The following is a 22,451-nucleotide window of genomic DNA, read 5'->3' on the forward strand; positions in this document are numbered from 1 at the left end:
ATCATGAGGGGTGCCAGCGGCATGCAACATCCCTTCAAGATCTATAAAAAGCCCTGATCATCAACGTTAGGTGCGTAAATCTTCTAGGTTTTGTCCCAGCCATTTCAGCGGTTAGTCCAGCACTGTGGCAGGAGAGACACAACGTTTTGTTCCCTCCATCAGGGAACGAAATGCCACAACTAGCTGGACTGTGTTACGTGAACTGGCGGTGCGTGATGGGCAGACCACTGTGTGCCTCGTAGCCAGCGCACCAGGCCGACACGTAACCTCCCCCAACGCTGTTATGAGTGTCGAACGGCCCTTCGGGAACAAGTCGACTGCCCAAAACATAGAGACAGGCTAGCCCAGTCGTGGCCTCTTATCCTCTCTTTTTTTTTCTCTCCCCAAAAAAAGAGTGAAATTTGTTAACCGACTGGGGCCACCAGGTCTACGTCGGGGGGGGGGGGGGGGGGGGTGTCACTCCCAAGGGGAAGACACAGCAGAGACCACACCCCGCCCAGAGAGAGGGCGGGGTATTTTGAGTGGAAATACGTCACATGGTCTTGCCGAGTTTTGTCAGAAGTATGTCATGTAGAGAAGTCCCATGGTAGGTCCTACCCTACGGGGGAGGAGTTTCTACTCCTTGGGTGTCACTCCCAAGGGGAAGACACAGCAGAGACCACACCCCGCCCAGAGAGAGGGCGGGGTATTTTGAGTGGAAATACGTCACATGGTCTTGCCGAGTTTTGTCAGAAGTATGTCATGTAGAGAAGTCCCATGGTAGGTCCTACCCTATGGGGGAGGAGTTTCTACTCCTTGGGTGTCACTCCCAAGGGGAAGACACAGCAGAGACCACACCCCGCCCAGAGAGAGGGCGGGGTATTTTGAGTGGAAATACGTCACATGGTCTTGCCGAGTTTTGTCAGAAGTATGTCATGTGGAGAAGTCCCATGGTAGGTCCTACCCTACGGGGGAGGAGTTTCTACAAACATGGTGACTGGGGCAGAGGGGCCTCTGCCCAAGGAAGATGCAGTTTACCAACAGGGAAACGAATTAGCGGAAGATATACGTCACATGGGGTTACCTATGGGGAACCGACACATGCGGAGCACCTACCCCAGTACAGGGCTTAGTTAGCACATGTACTGAGCTGGCAGCGATTTTCTCCGCAAACTCGTCTGCCACAGGGCTCAGAGGAAATCATCCAGGGAACACAGTTTGTGAACACTACTGGGAGTCAACATCGCACGTCTTCAGCTCAGGGGAGGTGAAAGGCGCTATGCACAAGCGATACACCCAGCCAGCTGTCCCAGACTTACCTGCTTGTGCCTGCCACTACACGGGACAAAACCGGTTCCACCCGGAGATTGTAGAACCTCACAAAGTTGTTGGGTGTTGCCCAGCCCGCTGCTCTGCAAATATCTGTTAGAGAGGCGCCACTGGTCAAGGCCCAGGAGGCCGCCACACACCTGGTAGAATGGGCTCATAGCCCTGCCGGGGGCGGCACGTCCTGAGCGTGATATGCCATTGCTATGGTGTCAATGACCCAGTGGGTGATCCTCTGCTTGGGGACAGTGCTTCCTTTCCGTTGTCCACCAAAGCAGACAAAGAGCTGCTCAGAGACTCTAAAGCTCTGCGTGCGATCCAAATAGATGCGTAAAGCGCGCACCAGACACAGCAACATCAGGGCTGGGTCTGCCTCCTTCTGAGGTGGCGCTTGCAGGTTCACCACCTGATCCCTAAAAGGGGTCGTGGGAACCTTGGGCACATAGCCTTGTCGGGGTCTCAGGATCACGTAAGAGTAGCCCGGACCGAACTCCAGGCATGTTTCGCTGACAGAGAACGCTTGCAGGTCTCCTACCCTCTTGATGGAAGCGAGCGCAGTCAGGAGGGCAGTCTTTAAAGAGAGTGCCTTAAGCTCAGCTGACTGCAGGGGCTCAAAGGGGGCTCTCCGTAGACCCTGAAGAACTACAGAGAGGTCCCATGAGGGAATGAGGCGTGGACTGAAGGGATTCAACCTCCTGGCACATCTCAGGAACCTGATGACCAGGTCGTGCTTCCCTAAGGACTTACTGTCCACTGTGTCATGGTGTGCCGCCAAAGTGGCTACATACACCTTTAAGGTGGAGGGGGACAGCCGTCCTTCCAACCTCTCCTGCAGGAAGGAAAGCACCGATCCGACTGCACATCTCTGGGGCTCTTCTAATCGGGAAGAACACCAATTAGCGAACAGATGCCACTTCAAGGCATACAGGCGCCTCGTAGAGGGGGCCCTAGCCTGAGTGATTGTGTTTACCACCGCGGGTGGTAGGCCACATAAGTCTTCGCGTCCCCTCCAGGGGCCAGACATGGAGATTCCAGAGGTCTGGTTGTGGGTGCCAGATGGTGCCCCGTCCCTGAGAAAAAAGGTCCTTCCTCAGGGGGACCTCACGCTCCTCACGACAGCTCCCCCCCTCAGGTGAATTCCCCTGAGGAAGGACCTTCTTTCTCAGGGACGGGGCACCATCTGGCACCCACAACCAGACCTCTGGAATCTCCATGTCTGGCCCCTGGACGGGACGCGAAGACTTATGTGGCCTACCAGCCGCTGTGGTAGACACGATCACTCAGGCTAGGGCCCCCTCTACGAGGCGCCTGTATGCCTTGAAGTGGCATCTATTCGCTAATTGGTGTTCTTCTCGACGCAAAGATCCCTAGAGATGCGCAGTCAGATCTGGTAGCACCCTACTGGCCCACCCAGACGACCTGCTCCTAGTCCTCCCTGACCTTGCACAGGGTCTGTGCAAGTAGGCTCACTGGGGGAAACAAGTATTTGCGTAGTCCAGGGGGCCAGCTGTGTGCCAGCGCGTCTATACCGAGAGGTGCCTCGGTGAGGGCGTACCAGAGCGGGCAGTGGGAGGATTCTCGGGAAGCGAACATGTCTACCTATGCCTGCCGAATTGACTCCAGATCAGCTGGACCACCTGAGGGTGGAGTCTCCACTCTCCCCTGAGGGTAACCTGTCATGACAGCGCGTCCGCTGCAGTGTTGAGGTCGCCTGGGATGTGAGTGGCTTGCAGCGACTTGAGGTGCTGCTGACTCCAGAGAAGGAGACGGAGGGTGAGTTGTGACATACAACGGGAGCGTAAATCGCCTTGACAGTTGATGTATGCCACCGGTGCCATGTTCTCTGTCCGAACTAACACATGCTTGCCCTGGATCAACGGCCGAAACCTCTGCAGGGCGAGCAGAATTGCCAACAACTCGAGGCAGTTGATGTGCCAACGTAGCCGCGGGCCCGTGCAGGAACCGGAGGCTGCGTTCCCATTGCATACAGCGCCCCAGCCCGTTTTGGAGGCATCTGTCATAACCACGACGTGCCTGGAGACCTGCTCTAGGGGAATGCCTGCCCGTAGAAATGTGAGGTCGGTCCAAGAGCTGAAGAGGCGGCGACAGACCGGCGTGATGGCCACGCGATGTGTCCCGTGGCGCCATGCCCATCTTGGGACTCGAGTCTGGAGCCAGTGCTGAAGCGGTCACATATGCATCAACCCAAGTGGAGTGGCCACCGCTGAGGATGGCATATGCCCCAGGAGCCTCTGAAACAGTTTCAGTGGAACCGCTGTCTTCTGTCTGAATGCCTTCAAACCGACTGTGCGCGCTCGTTCGTGAAGCGCGCCGTCATCGAGACTGAGTCCAAGCCGAGAAAAGAGATGCTCTGAACTGGGAGGAGCTTGCTCTTTTCCCAGTTGACCCGAAGCCCTAGTCGGCTGAGGTGCGAGAGCACCAGGTGCCTCTGCGACCTTCGTGAAGACGCAAAGGGACAAGGACAGGCCGAAAGGGAGGACCTTGTACTGATACACCCGACCTTCGAATGCAAACCGCAAGAAGGGTCTGTGTCGAGGTAGAATCGAGACGTGCAAGGCTGAAATCAGGCAGATTAGTCTTTGTGAAGAAGACATGAATCAAGCCACGTACAAGGTTATCCTGGAAGAAAACTTGCTTCCTTTTGCTCTGACAATGTTCCCCAACTCTGAGGATCGGTTTTTCCAGCAGGACAATACTCCATGCCACACAGCCAGGTCAATCAAGGTGTGGATGGAGGACCACCGGATCAAGACCTTGTCATGGCCAGCCCAATCTCCAGACCTGAACCCCATTGAAAACCTCTGGAATGTGATCAAGAGGAAGATGGATGGCCACAAGCCATCAAACAAAGCCGAGCTGCTTGAATTTTTGCACCAGGAGTGGCATAAAGTCACCCAACAGCAATGTGAAAGACTGGTGGAGAGCATGCCAAGACGCATGAAAGCTGTGATTGAAAATCAGGGTTATTCCACCAAATATTGATTTCTGAACTCTTCCTAAGTTAAAACATTAGTATCTTGTTGTTTAAAAATGAATATGAACTTGTTTCTTTGAATTATTCGAAGGTCTGAAAAAACTGCATCTTTTTTGTTATTTTGACCGTCATTTTCTGCAAATAAATGCTTTAAATGACAATATTTTTATTTGGAATTTGGGAGAAATTTAGTCAGTAGAGAAACAGATAATTTTGCAATGGTCTCTTAATTTTTTCCAGAGCTGTATATAGTATTTATCTCATTAAATCTCAGTCTTTGTGGTTTAATAATCACACTAGGAGATAAAGTGATTTTAATTTGTGCGCTGAATGTTTACAGAATGACATTCGTACATCAGATGGTATTGGAGCATTTTTACAATCAAGAGTACAATTACATGAGCGCGGTATCGCGGTATTTGATGAGAAGCAGGACTAGCTAATGAGAGCCGTTCCATGTAAAGACCTGCACCTTACTGATTGAAGACCTACAGAACCTTCTTGATGACAAAAGTGGAACATGTTACATTATTTTACAAGCTGACACAAACTGACAAAAGGGCCCACCAGAGTGGCGTATGTCACTACGAAATTCACCAGCCAAATACAAAATTTACCCGCAACTGGCGCTTGGCTAGTGTTAATTATGGACCCTGATCCCAAGCTGCACACTTTTGCAGTATTCAATGCCATTTTGTAGTGTAAGTAGTGTGAGTAGTATGTTAACACTGAAAAAGCAACAAAAAGAAGTGTACTACAAGTACCCAGATGATGTACTTTTTCAACCGTCAAAATGGAGTGTAGAATGTTGGATACTTCATGCACTCAGTGCACGCGGCCTGCTGTACACATCAGAAGGGGCTGAGTTATCTGGCTGCAACCTTGGTCTAACAAAACAATTGTAAATAATGGAGAATGTGGCAACTTGCAAAACTTCAGTGAAGACAGCACCTTACAAATGTAAGTTGAATGCTTTAACATCATCCCACGCTCTGTGAATATATTCATTATTTGAGATAGAGTTGAATTGAGTTTAGCTAACATGCTAAATCCAGCGGCAACATATTACATGATTTTGAAAATTAATTTCCATCAGCTGTTAAACGGTGAATGCTTCCATGTAGTAAAAAAAACATTAGTGTTCCATATAGGATGATACTACACTTAAATTCATATGCTACAAGGCTGAGTGCATAGTGTTTTGTGTAAGTCAGTGCATAGTACAGTGCGTCATTTGGGACACAGCTAATTGGCTGCGTTTCAAAATGTCAGCAGCAAGCAGGGTCAAAGTTAACATTGTTTGAACCGTGTGCATTGCATTACGATACTTGACCTGGAATCAGACATTATAAGCATTGTTATTTCTTATACATACGATTAATGGAAATTGTAACGCTAAATATGGTTGCCATAGTCCCATCATAGAATTTAAAAAGCCAATTACTTTTTTTGAAAGAGGCATCGCAATGCTCAGTAGATCAATAATCTATGCTCATAATGCACAACAGCCTGATTTCAGAAGTAAAAATCCCATTCATTTTCTCCTCCTTTAAAGACAGACCTACTGTGAGCTCCAAGCTTGTTAATCAACGGTATATGCTTCTGTGTCAGACTATTGGAGTGCAAACCTGCTGTGTGGCAGGTGCTATTTAAACCTAGAGCAAATAGTGACTTGACCCAGAGTCTCTTTATTAACCTATTTAAATAGGTAGGAGCTGTTCTTCTACTTGAAAACAGCTGCCTGGAATGATATAAATATGGTCGCATAGTGACCTGACTAGCCTTAAAGGGACTTGCACACAGAGCTGTCCCAGAGATCACGCTGTAGTTTGGCATTTCGCTCTATTGAATTCAATGCGTTGGCTAACACTGATAGAAATCATGTGAAAGTGCCTTTACAGAAATTCACTAATTGCTATGCCACAGCTCCAACAGACCCACTGAAATAATATTAGTCATTAAATGGGACTGTTGTTGTTGAACAACATTTAATAAGAACAACTAGCACGCCACCATGTTTTAGGCTATTGAGAATGCTAACAAGCTGAGCTAAACAAGCATTGTAGCATCTTATCTCTCTGACACATCAACACAGTGGACTGAACAATGAACAGAGGTGGGTAGATTAGCCAAAAACTGTACTCAAGTAAAAGTACAATTACTTTAAAAAAATCATTACTCAAGTAGAAGTAAAAGTGCTAACATAAATAATTATTTGAGTAAGAGTAAGAAAGTATCCAATTAAAATAGTTCTCAAGTAGTAAGTAACTCGTTACTTTCACAAATTATATAATACACTGTAAGGGGGTTCAGTGGAAAGGAGGAGGCGAGAACCGGCTTGACAACTTAAATAACAATTTATTAACCAAAAAAAACACAACCAAAACACACAACTAAAAACACACAGTACAGCTGCCTGCAATTCTCTCTCTCTCGAACTGTCGTCCCCGGCCGCCTTTATCCCTCGCGCGCCCCATCAGGCTGATTGGGGACCGGGTGTGTCTCATTCCAGCCCGGCCCTGCCCTCCTCGGCTCTACACTCCTCCCGGCGTTGCCTCAGGCCGGGGAGCCCCCGGCATGACGTACATCCCCCCCCACCCTTCCTCTCCGGGAGGGGGGGGGCGTGCCTTATGCCCCGACTGCCGGCGGGTCCTCCCCGCCTTCCTCGACCCGGGAGGAGACAGGAGGGGGAAAAAAAAAAACTACAACACAAAATGGCGAGGGAAAGGCCAACACGGAGCGACAGAGAGAGAGAGAGAGGAGAGAGAGAAAAAAAAAAACTCACCGGTTCTCTGATGCGCCGTCGCGTGGTCCTCGATAACTACTCCACCCTCTCAGGTGGACTGCAGCTGCTCCTCCCCGGGCGGACCGGAGTCAGACCTCCGATCCCCAGCGGACAGAACGCCCCTCTGCGTTCCCGGCGTCCCGTGGGGACTCTCCTCCGCCCCTGGTAGCGGCCCTACCACTCCAGGAGGTCGGGGAGTCGCTTCCCTCCCCCCCCCCGGCGGTCTTCTCTCGACCCCTCCGCGTTCCTGGGGGATGGCAGGGCACCCCTCCGCCCCCGGCAGCGGCTCCCTCGCTCCAGGCAGTCGGGGAGTCCCGTCCCCACTCGCCTCGCGGACGGCGGCTGTTCCCCGCGTCCAGGTGGTCGGGCTACTCCGTCCCCCATCGGATGGCAGCGGCGCTCCCCTGGTGGACGGCAGTGTCGAGGACCCTGCGACGGGAATCCCTCCTCCTTCCCGGGTTTCGGCACCAGTGTAAGGGGGTTCAGTGGAAAGGAGGAGGCGAGAACCGGCTTCACAACTTAAATAACAATTTATTAACCAAAACACACAACTAAAAACACACAGTACAGCTGCCTGCAATTCTCTCTCTCTCGAACTGTCGTCCCCGGCCGCCTTTATCCCTCGCGCGCCCCATCAGGCTGATTGGGGACCGGGTGTGTCTCATTCCAGCCCGGCCCCGCCCTCCTCGGCTCTACATACACATTTAACATGTATTGCAGAATTATTATTATTTATGGAAATTCTGTCATCATTCATCATCATGTTGTTCCAAACCCATATTACTTTCTTTCTTCCATGCAACACAATAAGGAATACAGAATTTTAGCCTTGGTCACCATTTACCTTGTTGTTACAAAGTGTCACACGAGTTTGGAACAACATGAGGGTAGGGAAATGATTACGGAATATTAAATTATGGTTGAGCTATCACTTTAAAGGAGTAGTTCACCCAAAAATAAAAATTCTCTCATCATTTACTCACCCTCATGCCATCCCAGATATGTATGACTTCCTTTCTTCTGCAGAACATAAATTATGATTTTTAGAAGAATATTTCAGCTCTGTAGGTCAGTACAATGCAAGTGAATGGGTTCTAAAATTGTGATGCTCCAAAAGGCACATAAAGGAATCATAAACGTAATCCATACAACTCCTGTAGTTAAATCCATATCTTCAGAAGAGATATGATAGGTGTGGGTGAGAAACAGATCAATATTTAAGTCATTTTTTGCTAGATGTTCTTCTCCCATCCCAGCAGGGGGCACAAGAAGAAGAATATGAAAGTGATCTGTTTCTAATCCACACCTATCATATCACTTCTGAAGATATTTATTTAACCACTGGAGTTTTATGGATTACTTTTATACTGACTTATGTGATTTTTTTGAGCTTTAAAATGTTGGCACCCATTCACTTGCATTATATGGTCAAAAGAGCTGAGAAATTCTTCTAAAAATCTTAATTTGTGTTCAGCAGATGAAAGAAAGTCATACACATCTGGCATGAGGGGGAGTAAATGATGAGAGAATTTCCATTTTTGGGTAAATTATCCCTTTAAGGGCTCTTGTCAGATCTGGATGAATTTGTCAATAAGAAGAGATGGTTGGAAACCTTTCTAGTAATTATTACAGTGAAAACTTGAACAATGTCCCACAGGGACATTATATATAATGCTGAAATATAAACCAAAGCAAGATCATGTTTTATTAATGCCTACTTTCGCTATTTCATAGCTTTTAGTTCTTATTTCAGTGTAGTCACAGTTTTCAATGTCGAAAGAATTTAGATCATTAGTTCTGTACACAGCACCGCCGCTCTAAATGCAGAGAATGCAGCCTGCATAGGGCACCACATGCAGAAATGCTGTCTGTTCGCGCTCCAGTTGTCAACTACACATTCGGCAGAGCAAAAGGCATTTACTAATCAGCCCAAAGTAGCTGTGATAGTTTCCAGTATCCCCGCGTGGGTGTGGGGTAAATGCGTAAATATTGCTTATGACATGCGGAACGCGGGACAAAGCGCATTGATATGTTGCTGCAGATTTAAAAATTTACACTTAAAAACTGATGTCACAAGAGCCCATATTTACAGAATCACCCTGAAAATGATCATCACCATGTCACAGAAAAGCCAGCATTATCATTAGATCCACGACTTACCTCAGCGTGGTGCCTTAAGTTGGGGCTGCAATTTTAATCTTGAAATATCCGCTTGACTTGGTGTTAAATGAAGGCATTGAAACTATTTTTTCACTGTGTAGAGTGAAGAAAGTGTTTCACTTTGAAGAGCATGATACTGTAGCAGTAAATGACGTGTGTGTGCGTCTATGTGTTTTATGTTATGTTTCAGTTCTTTTATGTATTAAAGTTATGTTGACTGTTCTGCCGGTTCCCACCTCCTCCTTGCCCATCCTGAACCCGTTACATTGGTGCCAAAGCTTGGGAAGGAGAAGGGATGCGCTGTCATCAAGTCCTCGCCGCTGTCATCCGCCAGGGGACGGAGGAGTCACTGCCAGCACCGGGAGTTGGAGGAACCGCTGCCATCTACCAAGAAGGGGAGGAGCCGTTCCATTCACCAGGGGTTGGAGGACTTGCTGCCGTCCACCCGGGGTTGGAGCAGCTGTCGTCCACCAGAGGGCGGAGGAGTGGCTGAGGACCAGGTGACGGTGTGTCCAGGGACCGGTGACCAAGTTTCTCTCTCTCTCTCTCCTCTCTCTCTCTCTCTCTCTCTCTCTCTCTCTCTGTGTCTATCTCACTCACCCCTTCCCTCTCCCCTCTCCCTCCCCTCGTCTCTCCCCAGGTTCCCAGGAGGCGGGGTGAACCATTGGCTGGTGGAATGGCCGGAAGGGCAGCGTCTCCCCTCAAGAGATGGGGGGGGGGGGGAGTAGGCCAGTCTGGATGGCACCCTGGCCTGAATCGGGCAGGGGAGGAGTGTGACGAGGAGGGTGTGGCCGGGCCGTGAGGGTGCACAGCCAGTGCTGAGTCAACTAATCAGTGGGAGAGAAAGATAAAGGGGAGACAGAGATGCCAGTTCAGGAGAGAGAGAGACACACGAGGTTGCGCTGTGTATGTTTATGTTTGTTTTATGTTGTTTTAAGTTTAGTTACGTCATTAAAGTTATGTTGCTGGTTCCCACCTCCTCCTTGCCCTTCCTGAACTCTCTCAAATCTCAATTACGGCGCAGCACATCTTGACGCGCCAGTGTGAAAATGTGCATGCACAAATTACATTTGAGACTAGAGAAAATCAGAAGTTTTTTAGTGAATAATGATTTAAAGGTGCTGTAAGCTATTGTTTTTCATGGAAAGGTATTCAAAAAATGTTCCTACTCCCTGAAAGTATTAATGAGCAGATCCGTGAGGAATCCTCCATGAAGAGTGTGTTTGTAGGCGAGTGTATGTGTCATGGTAGTCAGGAGCAGATCCATGAGGAAACCTCCGTTGAAGTGTTGTGAGTGCAGAGAACAAGAGCACAGCAAACTGGAAGGTAACCACTCTCCCGACACGTAGGCAGAGACGAGGAATCCTCCGTTGATGATTTATGAGTGTAGAGAATAAGTGTACAGCAAACTGGAAGGCAACCACACTCCCGACACATGGGCAGAGATGGGCAACCAGGTGCTGCTAGCATGCTATTTAGTGCATGATCAGCATTTCCCTGGGAACATCAGTATTCCCATGGAAACACTGATCATGCATGCTGGCAGTGCCTGAAACACATGAGGGAGAGAAATAACAAAACAAACAGAACAAACCAACGAACTCACCGGAACCGTGACACGCGGTCTCTGATGCTTTCTGCCTGTCAGTCATTTTGCACGTTCTCATAGTGTTGTAGTTGAAGCAGATCATTGAGGCTTAATGCCATTTTTATGCCGTGTTGTTCGTAACAGTTGCCAGTTAAGGGCGCTATTTTGCTGCTGTTGTTTTTAACAAGTGTTTCTGCAAGATGTCGGTCTCAATAAAGCTCATTTGGTATCTTTGGAGTGCAGGGTTTTAGAAAGAGGGGGCATGGCTAAAGACTGGCTCAGTCTCGTTGAATTAGAACGGCTAAAATAGCTTACAGCACCTTTGAGTTTAAGTCTATTTCTCACTCAGAGCTATTGTATAGCCTATTGTATTGAATACTGTGCACAAGTTATATGGACTATTTTTGCGATATTTTATTGTGTATTTTTGTCCATTTTGGAGCTTGGCATCCCCAGGCCATTGTATGTTTTAGTTGTATGGAAAAGAGCAGCATGAATATTCTTCAAAACACCTCCTTTTTTGTTACAGTACATGATAGTGAACAAATGATGGCAGAATTTTCTTTTTTGTGTGAACTATTCCTTTAAATAGTTTTGGATCAGTTTTAAAGGCCCTATTTACTGTAAGTAAATGAAGCTAAATGAAAGACTGGAAACAAAAATATGACTAGAGGAAGTATGTGTATTTTTAATGAGGAAGAAAAACACGGTCACATGACAGACATGTGTCCTACAGTGTAAAGACCATATGCATGACCGTGTGATTGTGACTAAGGGTCTCTTGACTATTTGTCACTACTTTCTTGCAACACTCTCCTTCCAAGGTCTATCTTGTTGACAATGGGAGATACATGGCTGGCTCTGGATATTGATTTCACATTTCTTCACAACTAAGCATATATTTTACAACTGTAAATGCTCTCTAGGTAATCGTCTCTTACCTTGAGGTTTAGCAGTGAGAAGCTCCTTACTGATTGACACCTTTCCAATGACATCATCTCGGCTGTGAACACAACCGTTTTTCCAGGTTAAAACAGGTTCCCTTATGACACAGTACACTTGACATTGTGTCAGGAAGCTGACACTATGGGGGAGTGTCCTTCTATATGACCTAGTTGAAACCTTTCTACAATAATGCCAATTCTAAAATTGGCTATGGTGATTAAACCCCACCCTTTAAGGTGCGAAGCTGTCCGGTACAAAAGCGGGTGCAAACACCATTCCTCAGAATTTTCTTCCTTAAAGACAGCAATTCATCTCTCGTCTAGAAGCCTTCTACTACTTCGCTGTTGACATACACTAGTCAGAGGGCGGGATCTTTACGGCAACAAGAAGACTCTCCGCTCCCTTACAATGTTCCAGATAACATTTACTCCGCATCGCCGCTTGATGCTTCGCTGGTGAACGGGCCGCTTCTGCACCCTGATTCCCCGCAGCACTTCGGCAGGAGTTTTGTATCCTTATAAGCTATTGTGATATTGTTTGCTTATATATATATATATATATATATATATATATATATATATATATATATACATACACTATATTGCCAAAAGTATTCGCTCACCCATCCAAATAATTGAATTCAGGTGTTCCAATCACTTCCATGGCCACAGGTGTATAAAATGAAGCACCTAGGCATGCAGACTGCTTCTACAAACATTTGTGAAAGAATGGGCCGCTCTCAGGAGCTCAGTGAATTCCAGCGTGGTACTGTGATAGGATGCCACCTGTGCAACAAGTCCAGTCGTGAAATTTCCTCACTACTAAATATTCTACAGTCAACTGTCAGTGGAATTATAACAAAGTGGAAGCGATTGGGAATGACAGCAACTCAGCCACGAAGTGGTAGGCCACGTAAAATGACAGAGTGGGGTCAGTGGATGCTGAGGCGCATAGTGCGCAGAGGTCACCAACTTTCTGCAGAGTCAATCGCTACAGACCTCCAAAGTTCATGTGGCCTTCAGATTAGCTCAAGAACAGTGTGTAGAGAGCATCATGGAATGGGTTTCCATGGCCGAGCAGCTGCATCCAAGCCATACATCACCAAGTGCAATGCAAAGCGTCGGATGCAGTGGTGTAAAGCACGCCGCCACTGGACTCTAGAGCAGTGGAGACGCATTCTCTGGAGTGACGAATCACGTTTCTCCATCTGGCAATCTGATGGACGAGTCTGGGTTTGGCGGTTGCCAGGAGAACGGTACTTGTCTGACTGCATTGTGCCCAACTGTGAAGTTTGGTGGAGGGGGGATTATGGTGTGGGGTTGTTTTTCAGGAGCTGGGCTTGGCCCCTTAGTTCCAGTGAAAGGAACTCTGAATGCTTCAGCATACCAAGAGATTTTGGACAATTCCATGCTCCCAACTTTGTGGGAACAGTTTGGGGATGGCCCCTTCCTGTTCCAACATGACTGCGCACCAGTGCACAAAGCAAGGTCCATAAAGACATGGATGAGCGAGTTTGGTGTGGAAGAACTTGACTGGCCTGACCAGTCCTGACCTCAACCCGATAGAGCAGTCCTGACCTCAACCCGATAGAGCACCTTTGGGATGAATTAGAACGAAGACTGCAAGCCAGGCCTTCTTGTCCAACATCAGTGTCTGACCTCACAAATGCGCTTCTGGAAGAATGGTCAAAAATTCCCATAAACACACTCCTAAACCTTGTGGAAAGCCTTCCCAGAAGAGTTGCAGCTGTTATAGCTGCAAAGGGTGGGCCGACGTCATATTAAACCCTATGGATTAAGAATGGGATGTCACTTAAGTTCATATGCGTCTAAAGGCAGATGAGCGAATACTTTTGGCAATATAGTGTATATATATATATAAACTAAAAGACCCGCTTACGTCTACACATCTTTTTAAAGATTTCATTCCGTAAGTGTTCCTTATGTGAGGGACACATCCCGCCATCAGATCAGCGTGAGAGCTGCATCCACTGTCTGGGCCACGCCCACGCAGAGACAGCTCTCATAGAGACAGACTCCCTTGCTGTGAGGGCATGAGTCTCAAGAGGCTTTGCTCTCGAATCGCCCTCGTTCTGAGGGACCACCTTTTCTGTGACTCCTGAGGGATCACACGAGGAGGCATGGCGGGGCCGTGAGGTTGAGCAGGATGAATTTGAGGTGGACATCGTGTCGGCACACGCCCCGTGAGCCCCTCTCCATATACTGCATCTATGCTGATACAGTATGTGCGTGACGAGCGTCGGCCCTCTGCAGGAGCACACTACGATGTTATGTCTCTCACTGCATCTGGCGAGTGGTCAATGGAAGACGTTACCGCCCCTTCCCCCAGTGAGGGCGAGGAGCTTGCGTGTGCTGACAAGGAGATGCTTCGCGTCCTTTCAAGGGGGGTCGAAGAGCTCAGTCTTGAGTGGTCTCCTCCAGAGGAACTTGCAATCCGGACGCTGTCAAGCGACAGCATTCCACAGATCTGCCCCATTCTACCCTGAAGTTCATAATGAACTGACAAAATCCTGGCACGCGCCCTATTCAGCTTGCTGAATACTCAGTGGCGGGCCAAGATGGTTCAGTAACTCCACATGATGGCAGTGCTCCAAGTTTTCCAAGCTAAGCTCCTCAAGCAAATGGACAAGCAAGGCTATGATCCAGAGACACTGAAAGAGCTCCGCACTGCTACAGACTTAGCGCTGTGAGCCACAAAAGTCACTGCACAGGCCATTGGCAAGTCAATGAGCAACCTGGTGGTTTTGGATTGTCACATCTGGCTGACCCTCACGAAAATGCGTGACTTGGAAAAAGCCGCTCTATTTGATGCTCTGGTGTCTCCAGTCGGTCTTTTCGGCAGCTCTGTGGATAGATTTACTGAGCGCTATGTCACGACTCAGCAACACTCGCAGGCTATGAGACATTTTATGCCAAAACAGAGTAGTACTTCATCACAACCAGCTCGCTCCCACTCTGTCTTGAGCCGCCTCAGAGCAAGCCTTGCGCTGAGGGGAAAAAACCCCCTGCACAGCAAAAGCGCTCCTGACACACAATGCTGTTCCCCTTTTCCTCACTGTTGTTTGTCGGGAAAGGAATATTGTTGTTCAAAATGTTGTTCAATATGTTGTTTCTGTGTCTCACATTCAATCACATGCAATAAAGAATGCCATTTCCGACTGGGTGCTAAAAATGATCGAACATGGTTATATGATCCAATTTGCACATCGGCCAACCCGTTTCAATGGTGTTCTATCTTCCACGGTTCCGTCCGAAGATGCACCACAGTTACGAGCTGAAATACACAATCTCTAATGTGATAGAGGTTGTTTCAGATGAATTAATAACCCTGCTGTCGTGCTGCGTGAATGTGTGACAAGTCCTCATGGCCCTGTCAGAACTGGGTTTTTTAAAACAATTGAGCACGGTCATATGATTCAGTTTGTACGCTGGCCACGTCCCAAAAGTCACAGGCAGTTTCATTTAAAATAAACTTCCTTTCTGACTGGGTTCGTGAAGGGGTTAATTCATGCTATATGATATTCCTATATCCATTCTGAGTGTTCCCAACCTGGCCCACCATGAGGGTCATTCACTTGCGGCATTCTCATGTCGGTCGCCGTCCCGCGGGACTGCGGCGTCATGTTTCCTCTCTGGAAGGTTATGTCGTGTAGTGCGGCGTGATGGGTCTCTGTTGAGCTATGTCAAGTGTACTGAGTCGTAAGGGAATGTCTCGGTTACATATAAAACCTCAGTTCCCTGAAACGAAGGGAACGAGACATTGCGTAAGCTGGCCGCGCTACAGACTCAGAGTTCTTTGAGGTGCAAGCGATGTGCTCAGTCAGAAAATTCTGAGGAATGGTGTTTGCGCACCCGGTTTTATACAGGACAGATTTGTGCCTAAAAGGGCGGGGCTTAAACACCCTAGCCAATTTTAGAATTGGCATTATTGTAGAAAGGTTTCAACTAGGTCGTATAGAAGGACACTCCCCCGTAGCGTTAGCTTCCTGCTGCAATGTCTCATTCCCTTCATCTCAGGGAACCGAGGTTACATACGTAACTGAGACATATAGTAAAACACTGGATTCTACACTAGACAGTGTGATTTCACTGTTTTGGACATGACAGACATAACCTAATTCTAAACTTTTTACATACCTTCTATTAAACAATGCACAGATACATTTCTGTTACAATTAACCTACAATTAAAGGTGAAGTGTTAGGTTTTGGCATTACAAGTGGCACTAAACAGAACTGGTTCATCAGCGCTGTGTGGGTGAGAGAGACGGGTCCTGCTCTGTTCTCGCACTGTGTGCTGTACTGTATGTGTGAGAGGAAACCAGTGAATGCGTGAGTGTTAAATGCGTGTGTGTGAGAGAGGTAAAAGCAGTGAATGTGCGAGTGCTGTATGTGTGTGAGAGGGGTAAATCAGTAAATGCGTAAGCATTATATATATGTGTGTGAGAGAGGTAAAGCAGTGAATGTGCGACTATTATGTGTGTGTGAGGGGTAAAAGCATTGAATGTGCGAGTGTTATGTGTGTGAGAGGTAAACCAGTGAATGTGTGAGCATTATGCATTAGTTTTAGAGGTAAAAGAAGTGAATGCATGAGTGTTATATGTGTATATGCGAGGCGTTTGTGATTATGTGCATGCATTTTGTGTGTATAAGCAAGCGATTCAGGTGAATGTGCAAGTGTTTTGTGTGTATGTGGGAACATTTCATGTGAATGTGTTTTGTGTATACGCAAGCGTTTCATGCGAATGTGCATGTGTTTTTTGTGTATGTGCGAGCATTTCATGCAAATGTGCATGCATTTTGTGTGTATGTGCAAACATTTCTTATGAATGTGCATGCGTTTTTGTGTATATGCAAGCATTTCATGTGAATGTGGATGCGTTTTGTGTGTATGTGCAAACGTTTCATGTGAATGTGCATGTGTTTTGTGTATATGCAAGCGTTTCATGCAAATGTGCATGCGTTTTGTGTGTGTGCGGACGTTTTGTGAATGTGCATGCATTTTGTGTGTATATGCAAGCGTTTCATGTGAATGTGCATGCGTTTTGTGTGTATTTGCGAATGTTTCATGTGAATATGCAAGCGTTTGTGTGTATGTGTGAATGTTTCAAGTGAATGTGCGTTCGTATTGTGTGTATGTGAGAATGTTTCATGTGATTGTGCATGTGTTTTGTGTATATGCGAGTGTTTCTTGTGAATGTGCATGCATTTTGTGTATATGCAAGCATTTCTTGTGAATGTTTATGCATTTTGTGTGTATATGCGAGCCTTTAATGCGAATGCACATGTGCTTTGTGTGTATGCGCGAATGTTTCATATGAATGTACGTGTTTTTTGTGTATGTGCAAGAATTTCATGCGAATGCGCATGCGTTTTGTGTGTATGTGCGGACGTTTTTTGTGAATGTGCATGCGTTTTGTGTGTATGTGCAAGCGTTTCATGTGAATGTGCATGCGTTTTATTTGTATATGCAAGTGTTTCATGTGAATGTGCATGTGTTTTGTGTGTATATGCGAGCGTTTCATGTGAATGTGCGTTTTGTATTGTGTATGTGCAAATGTTTCATATGAAGGTGCATGCGCTTTGTGTGTATATGTGAGCATTTCATGCAAATTTGCATGCATTTTGTGTGTATATTCGAACGTTTCATGCAAATGTGCATGCGTTTTGTCTGCATGCATGAACCTTTTATTTGTGAATGTGCATGTGTTTTGTGTATATGGGAGCATTTCATGCGAATGCGTTTTTTGTGTATGTGCGAACGTTTCATGTATGTGTTTTGTGTGTAAATGTGAGCGTGTTCAGTGTATATACGAGAGGGTAAGTTTGACTAAGGCCTAAACAATACCTCATATGGGACCCATATTTTATATACACTACCGGTCAAAAGTTTTGAAACACTTAATCATTCTTTATTATAATTTTATTTTTTTCACATTCAGAATAATAGTAAAGTCATCAAAACTATGGAATAGCATAAATGGAACTATGGGAATTATGTTGTGACTAAACAAAATCCAAAATAAATAAAAACTGTGTTATATTTTAGCATCTTCAAAGTAGTCACCCTTTGCCTAGATTTTACTCTTGACATTTTCTTAACCAACTTCTTGAGGTATCACCCTGGGATGCTTTTTAAACAGTACTGAAGGAGTTCCCATCTATGTTGGGCACTTATTGGCTGCTTTTCTTTATTATATTATTATAAGTCATCAATTTAAAAACTTTTTTTTTTTTTATTACATTTTAGTTTTATAATGAAATCAATTAATATGTTGGCACAATTATATTTTTGTCTACAAAACTAATTTCAAACATTTAAGCATATGCCTTCAGATCAAAAGATTTTTAAGATCATGAGAAACATTTCAGTCAAGTGTTTCAAAACTTTTGACCGGTAGTGTACATATAGTCTCGCCTGTCACCAGCTAGTCATCTATTAAAAACATTACTCGAATATCACAAATTGATTTTCCTTTGCGCATTTGCCTGCCATGGGCAATGCTGAATTATCCTACAGTTTCACTTTGAATCTCTCACCAAAACTTGCAGTTACAATTGAGTCCACTGGGGGATGCTGTGGATATTTGTCATCGAGGTGTTTGATGAGAGAAGGAGACATGATGGCGTCTTTGTTTGCTTTCAAGCAAAGCCAAGTGTGGCAGTACTTGTAATATTTTGATTCTTAATGAATTCTACTCTACTGCTTTACGGTTCTTGTTGGAGTCATGCACACCAATAGACAAAGATCTGTTTTTATGGTGGAAAGGAAATGCGAAGCAGTACAAGAAACTCGGAAGCTTATCAGACTGGTATGTGCGTTAAACATCTGAACAGGGGCAGAGCACATTTGATAAAAAGTCAACTTTCACCACTTGCTTTTCTGAATAATAACATGTGAAATGGTACAAATGTGATAGCCTTTTTATGTAGACTCAGAATTTATATACGTGCATTACCCTAATGCCGTCAGCATTGGTTTCTATATAAGCTCCAGGTGAGTGCAAATATTTTTTATTGTTATTTTGATATCTTTTATTATTATTATTATTATTAATGCAAAGTTAATTTAATTTTTTTCCCAAAAGAATAGCATAGTTTGATGAATTAAGCTTATTTTAAAACCATTCTTGGTAACGTTTGTGAAAAAAACAAAATATACATTTCACATACGTGTACTTGATATTTTTAACTGACATTTTAATTTACGAGTAATAGATTACTCGTTTTCTATGGGTAAGAATACTCGACTATAAAATGACACCAAAAATACCCATCCCTACTCTAAACTGAGATAGTAGAAAGTCTTTTTTTTTAAATCCCACACTTCACCTTTAATCGTGTCTGTAGTATGTGGAGCTGACGGTGTGTGAAGGGTTCATACCTGAGAGAGTCTTCATCCAGCACATAAAATGACAATGTGCGAAATGAGGGAGGAAGATCGACATTGTATTCTTCACCCCAAAAAGGAGACAGTGTCTTCCATATTGTTGCTGTCCTGAATTTTATACAGGTGGGAAATTGATTAATAAAACCACTCAGTCTATCAAAATATAGAACACAATATACACAATATAAGTGGACAATTAACATCAACATAAAACCAACAGTCTTTAATGAAATAGCCATGCTTAAGGGAAGTGTGACTGTTACTGGCCTATAAATGTCAACATTCATAGTCTATGTAATCTTTAAAGTTAACATGAAACAGTGTTCATAGCCCATTTTACTTCTGTAATGTGTTTTATTTCCTAGCAAAATTGGATATTCTATGAGAAAAAAAAAATGTAGGGTGACTTGAATGCATCATGAAAAGTTGGAGGGGAGGGGTTGAAAAATAAGAGGGCTTGGTGATGGAAAGTAATTTCAGAGGCAAAGCAAGTTATTACAATTTGAAGAACGATTACAAAGAGAATTTTTTTTTTCTCTTTGGAATAACATGCTCTGGTGAATTGTTCACAGTAAGACCAGGAATATGTATTAAGAAAATAAATAGGGTCAATGTTGAATTTATGTTGACTTTAAATAAATAGAATTCCTATCAAAGAAAGGCCCCTATTCAGAAGGGAAATGCAGGAAAGCAGACTGTTAATTACAACAATAACAAGAGAACCAAGCAAGCTGCTGTTATAGAAAAACAAACACTGTGATGGCCAACAAATCATAGCTGAACTAACAAAAACACACTCAATGTCCAATAACCCCAACACTGTATTTATTTTTGCAGTAGCGGTTCTAGCTTGTATGGCGCCCTGGGCGAAACCCGCTTCAACACGGCCCCAAAGTTGTTGACCGGTGGGGTGGTCTGTGTGGGTGCCTCGTGCCAATTACCCCCACCAAACCCCCACCCCCAGGCAAGATGCCGCCTTGGGCAACAGCCCATGTCGCCTATGCCTAAATCCGCCACTGTATTTTTGCAATATTACATGTCTGACTTCATACATTTTATTTATTTTTTAATTGCTACTATTTATGTCATAGTCAAAGTTTTTTCAGAATTTTTCAGTCTCTATATTTCTAACTCTGTCTCAAAAATGAAGTTTCTGGAGAACAAATGTAAAGACAGCTTGTATTTAAACATTAACTAAACAGTGTCTCTTAAACCATAGTGATAGACAGGTGGTTAGTACACAAATGTCAACATCTACATTCTAAGCAAAGAACGGCAGTTTGTGCAAATGCGTTTTAAATATTCTGTAGTCAGATTTTTCTCACTCTTGCACAATAGACTTGCACAAATTAGACTTGTGAACTATGGTAATGATTATCTTAAAGCAATCCTGATAAACCAAACATATCCATACTTAACATTTATTTACCTATAGATTTGGCATTCTGGGAAAAGAATGTGACTTATTGACAAAACAGTCATTGTAGCTCTCGGAAAACACTCAAACTCAGTAACAGTGAGTCATTCGCAGTAGATATCAATGGTCTTAATGTTAAAACATACAATTCCAGCTCTTTTTATAGGCATTGGGTATACAGTGAGTCACAGGAGAGAGGGTGGAATGAATAGCAGATAAAAGACTATAATAAACTTTTTTCATATGCCGCACTGCTTTATAAAGAAGATTAATTAGCAGTGCTTTCATTCATATAAGAACCTGGATTTCCATTTAGTACCTCCTACCTTTTATTCCATATGGAGCACCTGGCATCTCTATGCCTACACAAAAGTGACTATTCCATCTCAGACATCTCACATAGGAGGACTAAGAGGTTTAGACCTTTATGGCTAGCTGTGGATGGATGACCTTTACCTGCCAAATATGGAAGTACACAAGCTTTGGTACCGCACACCAAGCTATGGTAAAATGAGGGATTTCAATTCCATGGCACAAATTAAATTCGTTCTGCTTTGCAGGAAATCTAATTTCTAAACTGTTCAAATTATGATAATTGATTTAAGATAAACTGAATTTGCAGTGCAGTTCGCAAAACAATGAGGCTTAAAATGAAATGTCAGGGGAAAAAAAGTCATACCTACCGGATTATAGCCTCATTATCAATTTTCACGATGCAGTATGGATCACTGCTTCCAGTTCTGCAAGGGAAATGAACAGTAAAGTTATTGCATATGGGTAAAAACTGAAACGCACAGTGACTTTCCATAGACAGTCATTATTAATTGTATGATCATATGCAGTTGGTTTCTGTAATCAGAGCTGTAATTATATGCTAATTATGATGCTGTGGCTCTCCCAGATCAAAAATGTGTATTAATAGGTAATATATAGGAAGACAATATACATTTAATTTACATACATTAGTGGCGATTTCTCAGGGACAGCCAAGCCTTCTCTGCTGTCGAAAACATGCCTAATAAATAAATATTTTCATCCTTTCATTCTCATTGACCTTTTTGCCTATGAATTTCCAATCACTTTCCACTCCTTAATCATCTACAAACGAATAGCAAAAAACAAAACGTTTATCCAATCAGAATTGATTCCTCGATGCTTACAAGCAAAGTGTGACAACTGTTTCACAAATCGCATGCCTGACGCCATGCTCCTTAGCCGAAGCAGCATGTGAGTCTGAGCTCCACCCCATCAGGCCTTCATAATTTCCACAGAATCCCTCAACAGTGCAAATGAATGAGCAACTAGCCAGATTGTCAGATTCATCAGCCAATCAGATTGATTTATTTGTTCTTGGTGGGTGTGATCTTTAGGATATGTCCCAGTCCAGGCCTTTTAGCTGGCCTTGAGTGACGCAATCGCACTTTAAGTGATGTACGTAATTTGAAAGCGAAGAGCGCGAGATGCTGATGATGTGGTCACTACCACATCACCAATGAGAAAGAGATCCTTATGGATTTAAAAACATGAGATGTTCTGCATGATCGTGTGATTGCTTAATTTATTAAACAGGAAAGGAGGACTGATTTTCACTTCAAGCAAATTGGTAAGTGCTTTTTGTATTGTTATAACAACATCAGGAGTTTTATAAGTGTAAATTAGGCTGCTTGAGCATTCAGTGTCGGATCAAGTTTTGAAAAGAAACCGTGTACCCTGACGAAACAAAATTTATTGCAAGCAAAATTTAAATCGCAAATATTATTAGAGAGCTTTTTCTTGGTATTAGACCTCCTTGGTTCTGGCTTTCGTGCGTGGATGTGTTTTTAAAATGTCAATTGGTATTATTAGTT

At 44.6% G+C, this 22,451-nt stretch overlaps 1 protein-coding gene across 3 annotated transcripts in view; it reads right to left on the reverse strand.

Annotated features, from left to right (window-relative positions):
• Positions 1 to 22,451, reverse strand: part of LOC127428335 (ras GTPase-activating protein 4-like) — a 79,516-nt gene that overhangs the window by 48,676 nt on the left and 8,389 nt on the right. The window contains exons 2-4 of one of the 3 annotated variants that reach the window (XM_051676663.1): positions 21,288 to 21,344; positions 19,182 to 19,295; positions 11,775 to 11,836 (exon numbers count right to left, since the gene is read on the reverse strand). In XM_051676663.1, coding sequence (XP_051532623.1) covers positions 11,775 to 11,836; positions 19,182 to 19,295; positions 21,288 to 21,344 — 233 coding nt within the window. Of the gene's footprint in view, positions 1 to 7,085; positions 7,257 to 11,774; positions 11,837 to 19,181; positions 19,296 to 21,287; positions 21,345 to 22,451 lie in introns of those variants that run through there. The other 2 variants (XM_051676668.1, XM_051676677.1) reach the window with 2 other exon arrangements.

This window comes from Myxocyprinus asiaticus, chromosome 3 (assembly GCF_019703515.2).
Source record: "Myxocyprinus asiaticus isolate MX2 ecotype Aquarium Trade chromosome 3, UBuf_Myxa_2, whole genome shotgun sequence".
Taxonomy (NCBI): Eukaryota; Metazoa; Chordata; class Actinopteri; order Cypriniformes; family Catostomidae; genus Myxocyprinus; species Myxocyprinus asiaticus.